Genomic DNA, 13,036 nt, shown 5'->3' on the forward strand with positions numbered 1-13,036 from the left:
CTAATGCACCCACATCTCATTCTGGTAATTCAGAGCTGTAGCACTTCATGCTGGTGAATGACGCAACCATACCACTTTTGGAAAAAGGAGCTGCACCACCTCATATTGTATGATTACTGAATATGTTGTGGGATTACATCTGTGTGTGGCTACGTTCAGGAAACAGAAAAAAAAACATTGTACACAAGTGGATGAATGCCATGTCTCTCAGTGTGCCATTTTGCATGAGGACAAAGAAAACCTTGTGCTAGTCAGGACACTTTACCAGAATGCAGTCTGACGATTAGAGTACAAATCATCCACTGAACTTACATTAATCTGCCCTTTAACTAAACTGCCCCTTTTTGTTTCTCTGCAGGTCATCATCACCCAAAACACCTTGAGTACAGCCCCTTCTTTTATGTGTCCCAGTTTGGCCCACTGAGGCCATCTTCTGCTGTGGTAAGAACTGGACATTCCCTTCATCACCCAGATCTTCCTTTCCTACCTCAGCTCTGTGGCTGCACTAACCAGTTTGTTTTCATGCTATTTTGGTGATAAGCAGCAGCTAGATCTAAGGTGGCGAAGAACTTAACTTATCCAAGAGACGCCACCATCTCTGCAAAATTTGGCAATGAAAGTGATCAATTATCACACACTTATTCAATGCTCCCAGGTCAATAGACAACCGGATCTCACCAGATGGATTGTGGGCCTAAACCACACGAGCGAACCACTCACTACACTCAATTGCCTTTATGACATAATTTAACAATTCACTCTTGACAAGTAGGATTACAATAAATCACTACAGCCATTCATAAAGGAGGCAAACATCACACATCTGTTAGCCTTATGTAGATCTATGGAGAAAAACGTAAAAATGGCATAACTGAAATAATATCAGCCACTGGTAATTACTATGGGCTGTATTCTAATCCAGTGCATCACTTCAGAAAAGGACCAAATATAATCAAGTCAGCATTGGTCTTGTTCTATTAGAACAGTCCAGCCTGATCTGCGAAGCCATTGCTCCTCAGAACAGAAATACATGCAAACCAAATCCAGTTTCTACATGCTGGGCCTTGAGCTTAAGCACAACTCTAGCATGGAATACAGCCCAGATTAACTAACAGTGCCTGAGAGTAATTCAAGCATCCCAGCCATCACTTTTTTGTTTCTCTTTTGAATGGACTTGCAACCATGGGTCCACTACTTATTTCAGTCTTGCAGATAGCACTCAAAGAGAATAATCCCATACCATTCAGAAGGCAAGAGATTTGGCAATCATTAAGAACAAAAGACCAGAATGGAGGCCTCATTTTGCCACACCAGAGCCTCTACCACAGAATGTGCTCATTTTATTATCATTGGGAAAAAGCTACAAGAGGACTAGGAAAACCCTTGTGTAAACAAGAAATGGAGGTATTACAATCTCTGCTCTCCGGATAGCCTCCTGACAAAGTCCCAAAATACAGTTTAAAAGATTATGAAGACAAACAACCTAAAACATCATGGATTTGACCTTGAAGTAGTGGAGGAAAATATTAGGTGGATGCAAGGGCCAATCACCTAACATCCTGAAACTGGATGTTTTTAATAGCAAGGCCAGACTGGGAAACTAAAAAACAGGCCCTCACCCTTTATCTACTCACACAAGCTCCCTCGCTTTCCATTCATCCATTCGCTCTACTTGTTTCCTCTCTCTCTTCTACCCCTCGTTCTCTCTCTTTTGAAGCCTCCATGTGCCTACTGCAATTAACCTCAGAGAGCTGGGGAAAGTGGCAGAGGCACCATGAGCTACCCCAGCCTTTCAAAACCAGAACCCGATCCATCGGGTATATGTCCGGTTGATTAAAAGGCCTGTCCAGCACTGATTAACAGCAATCTATTTATATTAAACATTCGTATCACAGAGTAAGCAAATAGATCAGTGTAATGTACAATACAACCATACACAATTAATAAAAACAATATTTCAGACTATATAGATATCAGGAAAATGAAAGAAAATGCAAATCAGAGTACATTAAGCCTCAAGACAGGTGTCTGAATTTTTTCTAAAAACTAAAAGCCTGATTTAGATCTTGGCGGACAGGTTAGTCCCTCACGACTGTGACAGATGTCCCATCCGCCACAATATAAATCCCATTGTGTCCTATGGGATTTGTATTTCGGCAGACAGGATACCTATCACAGTTGTGACGGAGTAACCCGTCCACTGAGATCTAAATCAGGCCCAAAGTAACCAAAAGTGGTTTCTGTATGCATAACCTGGTGAACTTCTTCCAAACATCAACACTGATTGGCTCTAAAACTACTACACCCCGTCAAAAATTATATACATTGAAGCCCTGACTCTAGCCACAGTACTGGGCCGACTAAAAAAAGAATTGTAGTGGTTCAAGGTGCCAAACACAGCAGATTAGTCAAATGAGACTAAAGGTTCCACTGTTCACTACCTCTATAATGTTTTTTTTTTGGTTACTCTCAGCAAAAGCAGTTTGCACCATTTGATGAGTAAAACAGACTATAATGGTACTGACACAATTACAGATGTCTAGTGTTCTTGGAGAACACTAGACATCTTTGACATTAGGCGTACTCTTGGATAAAAGGGATTGCAACAACTTGCCGAAAATGTCTTAGTCCGCTGGTTATAATGAGATTTGTTCAAAAGTGGCCTAGCAGTCACTTTTTTCAGGCTCCCATACACAAATCGAATATCTGTCTCAGAGACAGAATGGGGGTGTGAGGTTACAACAGGCTACCCACACACCTATAAGGTTTGGCACTGGCAAGCAGATATAGCACACCCAAAGTTACTATTCTTCAATTATGCATTTAATTTATTTTGAGTTATTGGCAGTCTCACCTTATCCCAAAGGGATTGCAGCTCTTCTTGCCCTCCCAGATCCCAGAACATGAGTCTTGCTTTGCCCATGTCAATTGTGCCAACTGAAAGACAAAAGAATAAAAAAACTTTAAGAGCAGCAACAACATACTACTGCTTTAATAGACATTAATGAAAAGAAAGGGCATAAAACGCATATAAACACATTTTCACAAATCACCTCCTTTCTAACATAAATAAACCTTCACTACTGAAGTACCAGAAAGAGGGTTTGCAGACAAGCACACCCTCTTTCTAACCGCCAAAGCCATATATAAGCCCCAACTTGCAGCTTTGCTCCTTTTCATTTCAGTCGTCCACAAAAATACTTGGTCTTCCAATAAACTGATACCAAAGAGGACCGATCGTGACCTTCAGACCTGACCTTTGATATTTTATACCATGGAGCAGACAACTCTTTTCTTCTTCGTTATTACTGAACACCATCCCCCAGTAGGTTACTTGACCAATACAGAGCGTTATCCTACATATGCTAGCAAGGAGACACAGGACATATTGAATCCTTGCTTCACTTTTATTATATGCAAAACTGAGTGGTTCCTATGTTTGTTTCTATGATACTTAAAGGTTACGGCCTGCAATAAATACATATCCCGTCAATTTAAGTCAAGGAAATCAGTTATATTCGAATTAAACACAAATTTTCAGATCAGAGATTTGATTGCAAATATAAATGCAATTATTAATAACATAATATAAAGATGCTCAAAGTTGATAGTTCAGAGCTATAGTGGTTCACACTGTGAAGAGAGAAGAGTGAAGTAGTGGAACAAGAAAAAAAATACAAAATGTTTGAATGGAAATTAACAGCTAACAAGTTCAGGATCATATAGTGATAATTAAAATCCAGTGCAAAACTCTATTTGTTAGTGTTTAAACCCAGCCTATTATGACTAATTGGGGTTTTCAACAGAACACAGGCCAGGAGACATTTGGAGTAGCAATAACTTCTTGTTTGAGAAGACCTTGTAACATCAATAACACTAGGGAAGAACACATAAATGACACCAAATACAGCAAGTGCAGTGGAAAAAATGCATCTATGTTTAATAATTGATAAGAGAGGAGACCAAACAGACTGCCATCTCTAACAGCAGTTGAAGCAACATTTCAGCATTTTCAAGAATTTTTATCATAAGGCATTCTCGGAGTTTCCACTACTATAAACCACACACAACCCTGTCAGCACACCTCTTCCGTGACAGACGATGCACTGGGATTCCACTGATAGGAACCCACATAAAGCTAGGTCAACTGTCCTATCACATGGAGCAGTCTTCTGCATAGTAGAAACCCACAGTCAAAATTATGAATACATATCGGTGCATTTGAAGCCTACAATGCTAAGAAATGTAGGCCACAACAAGTAGACTAATTTGCACCTAAGCCTAGCCAACAGCCAAGCTGGTATTCCAATACTTGAGACAACTGCAAAGAGGAACCAATGAACTGCCGGACTGAGTCTTTCACTTTAAGTCTTCGAGTTATAGAATGATGCGTTTATCAGTACAACTTTGTCAACCATGTGAGACCGTCGGAATATTTTCAAACACTTACTGTTCAGCCCAACCGTGGTAGTGATTTTGGATAAACTCATCCCCTTATAGTTGCGATTAAATCGTGTTTTTGTCTGCTCCAGAAACGTCTGAGGGGAGAGAGGGAACACTTTAGATAATGATCACAAAGATAAAGTGGTTTAAGCAGCATAGACGCCTTCAAACACTACCCAATGGCTGTTCTCTCAGATCACTCATGTGCCATGACATACATCCAAGAATAAATATTAACACGGGTTCAGATAAATCAGCTAGAAGATGCTAAAGAGAATATATTGTAATTGCAGTCACACTAATCAATACATATGTTTTCAGACAAAAGGCAGAAAGAAGGACATGGAGACAGACTACCACACTTATAAGTTTGTGAATGTCCTTCATGTCAAAATAATTTCTAGTAATCTTTTTTTCCATGATAACGATGCAGACAGCAGATCCTGAGAGCAGGCACGTGTAGCTGGGTCTCCAGGTTCATGCAGGCTGCACAGACCAAAAATGAACTCCATAACTGGTGCGAGACCACAATTAATAAATTGCATCAGTTAGTGATAAATTAAGAAGACACTCCATTGTTGATCTCCATTAAATAATTTGGAAGGAAGGAACTAAATTAAAGGACAGCTTTATATGGTGATAAGGTACCACATAGTATCTGTGAATCTTCTGCAGTCTCAGAATCCATGGCAATGGAATGCATCGCAAAGTATCCACCACATGTTGTGGATTCACTGCAGGGAGATCTCAAATGAATAATGCTGCACGTCTTCTAAATAAGCCAGAAAATGGATATCTGGAATTGCAAAAAAGCATATCCTTCGTGTAAGTATGATCCCAAGCTTCCGGCAGACCTTAGCTGTTCAGCATAAAGCAAGGTCGTGTCAGGGCAGATTCAAATATCAACTTTCTAAAGGTCTTATGCTTACCTACTACAACTTTAACGGAAATGTGTTTACTTAACACCAAGCACCAGTGGTCTTCCCAAGGATAAGTGATCATCATCTAAAAGGCAGGGGGAGCGGTACCTGAAAAGGTTGACTACTGAAGTCCAGGGGCAACACACCATCTAGGTGCAAGCACAACAGCATTGCCATAAACGGTACCACCCCTCTCCCATCATGACCAGGCACAAATGCATCCAACATTCATACAGCTCACGGAGTCGGAGAGGATTCATAGTTACAATGGACGGAAAATACTTTACTATGGGTATGTATCCCAACTTAACAAAAGTTGACCAAAATCTTTATTCACACATTCTGACAAGGAGGTTGCCTCCCCTATTTAAGTTGGAGGCACTCTTCAGTTGCACCTCAGTACATGGAACACTCCTCAAGGGATCACGATACAAGTTTCTGTGACCATGATAAAGAATCAAGGCAAGGCACCATGGGGTAATGTGCCTGAGAATTCCAACCCTACGTTTACCCAAACTGCAAGCCACCAATAGGAGCTGAAATATGGGCAAGGCAGGTTATTGTCACAATAAGAAAGATCTGTGATTTAAGAAAATATAAGGAGGGAAGAACTGAGAAAGACTGGCTAGGCAATAAAGGAAAAAAGAATCACACTATCCAGGCTGTCAAAACAAAAAAAGGTAACACTGATAACTAATTTCCACAGGTAATAACTGCTAGTGCAAATAATGAACGTAAGAAAAGTAATACAGATGGAAATGTAACCTTTAGTTCTTTCTCATTAGTCTTTATTTCGATATTTCATCATAAAAGACGTAACAATAACAAAAGAACAGATAAAATGACAATGAATGAATGAATAAAGATTTATATCGCTCAACTAAGCCCGAAGGCATCAAGGCGCCTAGCAAAATGATCAAACAGACCAGAACTACTCCTGCGGATAAGCCTTGGCAAAGAGCCACGTCTTTAATGCCTTACGGAACATAAGGAGATTCTGCTGGAATTTGATTTCAATAGGGCAGGAGTTCCACAGTTTAGGAGCTAGTGACGAAAAGGCTCTCCCTCCCCATTTATCTTTTTGAAAGCGTGGAACTGAGAGTAGATTCCTTCCCTGGGAACGCAGGTTCCTGCTCGGGACATAGGGAGCCAGCAAATCCTTCACTCCTTTTGCCCCGCTGCCAGTCAGTGCCCCAAAGGTCATACAGAGGATCTTAAAAACAATCCTATCTTGGATAGGTAACCAACGAAGACTCTTTCTAGCAGCGGCGGCTGACGAAATCCTGGGAGTGTCCAGCACGAATTTGGCTGCCGCATTTTGGGCTATTTGTAACGCTGCACAAGGCTCTTATTGATGCCAGAGTAGAGGGCGTTGCAGTAGTCCAGCCGTGAGGCGACCAATGCAACCACGATCTGCTTGCGGGCATGCGGCGCCAAATAGTGTCTGATCTTCTTAAGGGTTCTGATAATACCCCAGCAGGTGGAAACAGTCCTATTAACCTGTTGAGACATGGAGAGCGCAGGATCAATCATCACCCCTAGATTACGGGCCAGGACCGTGGGTGTGGGACAGACTCCCAAGGAGGGGGGCCACCACTCCGAAGACCAGATGTCCCTATTTCTGCCAAAGATGAGGACCTCGGTTTTTTCCCCATTAAGTTTTAGTGAATTATGAATCATCCACTGAGAAACTGCCTCCATGCAGTTCCTGAACCTAAGAGCAGGGGAGCTGACCGAGTGGGAGAGGGACGCCATGATCTGGGTGTCATCTGCATATGACACCACTTCCAACCCAAATGATCTTATTAACCTGGCAAGCGGGGTCACATAGATGTTAAAAAGGGTAGGGCTTTAAGCCGACCCCTGCGGGACCCCACATTGCACAGGTAGGGGTGTAGATAGAAATTCACCCAATTTGACCCTCTGTACCCTCTGATTTAAAAAGGAAGCCAAGAGGTTCAGAGCCAGACCTTCCACCCCAATCTCCCTAAGGCGAGATATCAAAACCGAGGGAGATAGGGTGTCGAAGGCGGCTGTCAAATCTAGCAGGATCAGAAGGGTGGTGTGGCCTGAATCAACCTCCGTGCGGATGTTGTTGAGCATCATCGTAAGGGCTGATTCCGTGCTATGGTGTCTCCGGAAGCCATGTTAGGACTGATCAAGACAGCCCGAGCTGTCTAAGAAAGCCGTAAGATGTTCATCAAGATGCGTTTCAAGCATCTTCGCCGGAGCGGGAAGCAAGGAGATAGGGCGAACATTTTTGAGAGTTTGCGGATCTAAAGTTGGCTTTTTAAGAAGGGGCTTCACAACAGCACTTTTCCACAGAGCAGGAAAAATACCCTCCTGTATTGCTTTATTCATAATGGTCAGAAACGGAGGCAGAAGCGTTTGCCGACATTCCTTGAAAATTTTAAGAGGGCAAGGATCCAAGGGGGATCCTGACCTGGTCTTACTCAACAGCACGTCAAGCTGTTGCAGAGAGAGCGGAGGGAATTGGGACAGGTGCCCAGACAAAACTATGCTACCCTCTCCCCCGGCAGACACAACCGACGGGGGCGGGCTCAGCACTGCTCTCTGCAAGGCAAGGGCCGAGTAAATATCGGCTATTTTGGAATGAAAGAATTGTGCTATCTTATCACAGAGAGCCTGGGAGCTAGGAATGGGATCAGGCATTTGCAGGGTACAAAGGGAGTCTGCAATTTTAAAAAGATCTCTGGGGGAGGTGAGAGCAGAGGTCAGCTTGGAAAAATACTCCTGTTTTTCTTTGATCACCTGAGCCTTGTATCCCTTAAGGAGGAGTTTGTGTTTTTCCCTCTCTTGGTAGCCTCCACTTGCCCTCCACAATCTTTCCTGCCTCCTACAACCCTGCCTTAGCACTCTCAAAGACTCTGAAAACCACGGGGCTGAGGGTGTCTTTCTAGCAGAGTAGCGGAGAGAAACCGGAGCCAACCGATCCACCGCCATAGCTATCGAGTCAGTAAGCTCAAACGCCGCCAAGCTAACATCCTTTACTGTGGCAGCGGATACATTAGGAATGAAAGGAGCAAGCGTATCATTTATGATATTCCTATAGTTACGCTCCGATTCCCTCCTACCAAGACCACTCAGTTTAGTATATGCGGAAGGGGTCTGAAGCCTCAAGGGGACCGCTAGGTGATCGGACCAGACCAACGGTATAGGAATCTCTGTCTTCAGCCTCTCATCGTTGGAGAACACCCCATCAAGAATGTGACCTGCCCGATGGGTAGGATTGGTAACCACTTGCTGAAGACCAAATGCGGACAGAGATTTCACAAGCGAGGACGTCTCTCTGGAATCCACATTATCGAGGTGGAAATTTATGTCTCCCAGAACCGTAAGCTGGGCACAGCCAAAATAGGGCTCTAGGAGATTAAGCAGGATATTCCCAAAGTCCGCTCTCGGACTATGGTCATAATTAAAAATACCATACAATGTGAACCAGTTTGTACATAGAACAAATTAACACACAATAAAATCCAAAATCATTAAAAACAGATGTAAAAATAAGAATTAATAATTCTCAGGAAATAAAACCACACAATTATTGTCAATTCTATGTCATCAATTATCAAAATAAGAACAGGAAAACAACTCTATTAGCAGCAATCCGGAAGACCCCAAACTAAATTATTGGTGTTGGTATATTCCCAACCCTAATAATCCACATCCAACCAAGAAATTTAGCAACCGCTATAACCAGAGGTTCCTGAGTGTTAGTTCTCAAAATTCTCAATGCTTCAGAACCAACACGTGTGCCTAGATTCCGGCAAATAGGTATCAACCACTTGTTACGTGGGGCAGTGTAGGCTGGACATACAAAGAATATATGGGCAATAGATTCTTTTTGGCCCGTACACCATTTACAGACATCATCCTGCATGCCATTCCAAGATTTGGTAAAGGTTTTGATTGGAAGGCTACCAACCCTGAATTGGTGATATAATTTACGATCACAAGACCTAGTGATAATATCCCAATAGTCCTCCATATGGGGGACGATCTTGTGTTCAAAAAATAAACCAGTCAGGGAGGTAGCCTCAGTCTTCGTTATACATTTGTGACACCCTAATGTCCAGTATGTTTCTTTAAAAACCTTTTTTGTGGGAAATTGACTATTAACAGGATCAAACCACAAGTTACTCATCCCCATATCCACCAAAAACGTTCTAACTTCCCTAAACCATGGGATGTTTCCTGAACCTGCGATTGATCTAACATCCAGAATTGCCCTGGCAAATAAATCAAGTTCTGGAGTAATCCATATCCGCCGCCAAAAGGCCAACGGCCTGTAGCGTGCCACATCCTCAATGGAATAACATCCCAGATCCATTAAGAGAGGCTTTAATGGGGTGGAACCCGGGAGACCTGTCAGATTCCTCAAGAATTTGTTTTGAACCTTAACCAGCATGGATAGGTCAGAGAAGCCCCATAGTTCTGCTCCATACAGGATTGCAGAGCTAATCCTAGAGTTGTAGATTTTAAGGGCTGCACCTATCCTTTTGGTCAAGGACGTACGCTGTTCTTTAATTAGGCTCCCTGTCAGCTGGGCAAACTTGAGGGAAAAAACATCAATCTGGGGTTTCCATTATAATTTGGACTCTAATGTGATTCCTAAATAGGTCATTACATTAGTCTGGGCTAAGTTAATGTTGTTCATAGTTACAAAACCATGCACTTGCTTTTTCTTGGTAAGGATAATAAATTTGGTTTTGTCGACATTAACCTGTAGATCATTGTCGAAACAAAACTCTTCAAATTTATCCAGTGCCCGTTGCAATCCTATCTGGGTTTTAGATAATAAGAGAGTGTCGTCCGCAAACATGAGTAACGGCACTTTGGTGCCATCCAGGGATGGAGCATCCGTTGGAAAAGTAGAAAAATACTCCATTACCCTGTTGATAAACAACAAAAAAAGTGTTGGCGCAAAGACACATCCCTGTCTAACCCCACGTGACACAGTAAATTTGTTTGTAACCTGCCCTTGTAAACCTCAGCGAACACGTGCGAAATTTCCCTCATGTAGCTTGATAACTAGTGCCAATAAGTCCAAAGGCATCCCCATTTCACTCAGTGCCCTCCATAACTTGCTCCTGGGCACCAAATCGAACGCAGACTTGAGGTCAATAAAGGCGGCATAGATGGTACCACCACCCAAACTCACCACACGCCAATAAATCAATAAAAACCTGAAAACTTGCTCGATGGTGCCTACACATGGTCGAAACCCAGCCTGTAGTGGGGATAATACATCATCAAGTTCCATCCAACTCTGTATTCTTACGAGAACCATCCTTGCAACTATTTTTTGTATGCAATCAATCAAGCTGATCGGGCGGTAATTTCCTGGATTGGAGCGGTCTCCCTTCTTGTAAATTGGCAAGATCTCGGCACCCCGCCACTAATCTGGAATGTGTGCCCCAGTAGCCATTGCATTCGCAATGAATACTATATAGGGCACCCAATTGACAATATCATATTTATAGAGATCCACAGGAACACAATCCATGCCCGAGGCCCTACCGCTAGGGGCCTTGTTTAGGGCATCCTCTGCCTCCTTACTATCAAACAGTGTAATTTGTTGGTTTGTTGGAGAACAAGAATTAAACTCCAATAATACGTCTGGCAGCAAGGAATCAGTCCCGGCCCCTGACACAGAAAACTGAGCACCAAAATGATTAACCCAATCATCTGGGGACTCCATGATCCCGATACTATGTAGTGAAGTGTGGGGTCACCAAGGACCTCATCCCTTTTAAACAAATCATTAAAACAGTGGTGGGATCGAAAGGTATAATTTCGTTCATTTATAAACTGCTAATAGGGGCGATGCACAGGAAAAGGATAGATGAACTGGTATGGGGGCACTGTGGCAGGATATAGTGAAGGGAGCAACGAGCATGCATAGTAGGGAAGCCCTTTATACAGTTATATTTGGATTGTACATGTGCCCAGCTGATCTGCATTCATTTATCTAGAGGTGGCCCAACTATGTTTGAGATGCTGGTGACTTTTGACACATATGGTGAGATTGTCCACATATAAGGCAATACTGGGAAGAAATCCTCAGAGCCATGAAGACTAAAATAGGTACCAAATACCTAGCCATCTAGGGTCAGTTCTACAGGGCATACGTTCCCTATTCCTATAGCACCAATCAACCATTGTCATGATACCAGTATGAAACTGTTTGGCACAGCCAAAGTAGTACTGGCATTCAAATTGAGGAGTACAGAGCCAAATTTTATGTCTCAATTGCACCTGTTCGTATAGAACATCCTGACTATAAATAGCCTGAATTAAGTTCTCTCAGGCCAGTATAATTAGTTTCAGATAAATGTACTCTGCCTACCTAGGCTTCTGGCTCTGAATCTGTTCTCATACAAAAATAATGGGAGTGGGTAAGATGTCTGCTGAGGCAGGTGACGAAGAATACACCTACTTTCGCCATTGCAAGTGATAGATATCTGCAACGACAAACATATATCATATGGGAACTGTTACTAGTTGGTTTTGGGGTGAAGAGGGACGGATTTGTCCTTTCCTTTTCTCCTTTATTTTATGTTCACGGTATAAATATGTCCATTGGGTGCATCTTATGATGGATTACAATGTCAATGGAACAACTGTGTGTCTTTGTTGCTGTGAAAATTACATACATTTGGTCTATTGTTGTATGTTTAAAACTAATAAAAACAAAATATGCAAAAAAAAAAAAACCCAGTCATCTGGGGAAACATAATTTGCGGGGGATTGCGATTGAATACCCTTGCCCCATTTTACAATATGCCAAAACTTGGCCAAGTTAGTCAATCTGCTGGCATCAAGAAGATCTTTCCAATGCTGTTCGTCCCATTCTTTTTTAGCACAGTGCAAGGCTTTCCTATAGTTTTGCCTGGCCATCTTGATATTAGGTATTTGTTTAGACCTAATTGCCAGGGACAAGAGTTTATAAGATTCACGGCACGACTTATTGTACCATGATTTATCTCTACTCTGGCTCATTATTTTCTGAGGTCTGGTCGAGTTAGAAAAATGGGATTTCAGACTTAGAAATAGATCTTCATGAATATTGAGGATGCTATCATTAATTTCAGCCTGGGAATTAAAAGATCGCAGTATAGCCAATGACCGTACAACCTCTGATCTTATGTTTTCTAGGGCTTCCATATCATCAAACACTCTTGCCCATCGAACCCTACGTAAATCATTTGTTAGTAGGGCATCAGCAGTGGCCACCACTGTTGGTTCATTACCAGCCAACATTACTGTAAGATTGAGACTAAGAAGCAAAGGATTGTGATCACTTTCAGGACGATTAAGGATCACCATGTCATCTAAAATGGACCAATACTCAATCTTGATTAAAATATAATCAATTCTGCTTTTATGCAGACCATTATCAAAAGTGGCCCTACCCATTTTATCTGACGTTGATCGGCCGTTTGTTGCCCTAAAACCACGTTCCAAACAAAAGCCCAGCAATTGCACGGCCGATTCAGACCATTTTTTTATGGGTAGTAAATCCAGCGGAGGAATATTCCACTCGACATCCTCCTCATCCATAATATTTTCCCCTTCATAGTTTAGAGGTTCAAATGTGCAATCAAAATCCCCCGCTATGATCGTAATACAATCGTGCCCAACTAAATCAA

General features: G+C 42.2%; 1 protein-coding gene across 5 annotated transcripts in view; it reads right to left on the reverse strand.

Annotated features, from left to right (window-relative positions):
- Positions 1-13,036, reverse strand: part of ARFRP1 (ARF related protein 1) — a 366,770-nt gene that overhangs the window by 28,042 nt on the left and 325,692 nt on the right. For all 5 annotated transcript variants that reach the window (XM_085619615.1, XM_085619612.1, XM_085619611.1 and 2 more), the window contains 2 exons: positions 4,451-4,538; positions 2,855-2,937 (listed from right to left, as the gene is read on the reverse strand). In XM_085619615.1, the coding sequence (XP_085475741.1) occupies positions 2,855-2,937; positions 4,451-4,538 (171 nt within the window). The remainder of the gene's footprint in view (positions 1-2,854; positions 2,938-4,450; positions 4,539-13,036) is intronic.

This window comes from Triturus cristatus, chromosome 7 (genome assembly GCF_964204655.1).
Source record: "Triturus cristatus chromosome 7, aTriCri1.1, whole genome shotgun sequence".
NCBI lineage: Eukaryota > Metazoa > Chordata > Amphibia > Caudata > Salamandridae > Triturus > Triturus cristatus.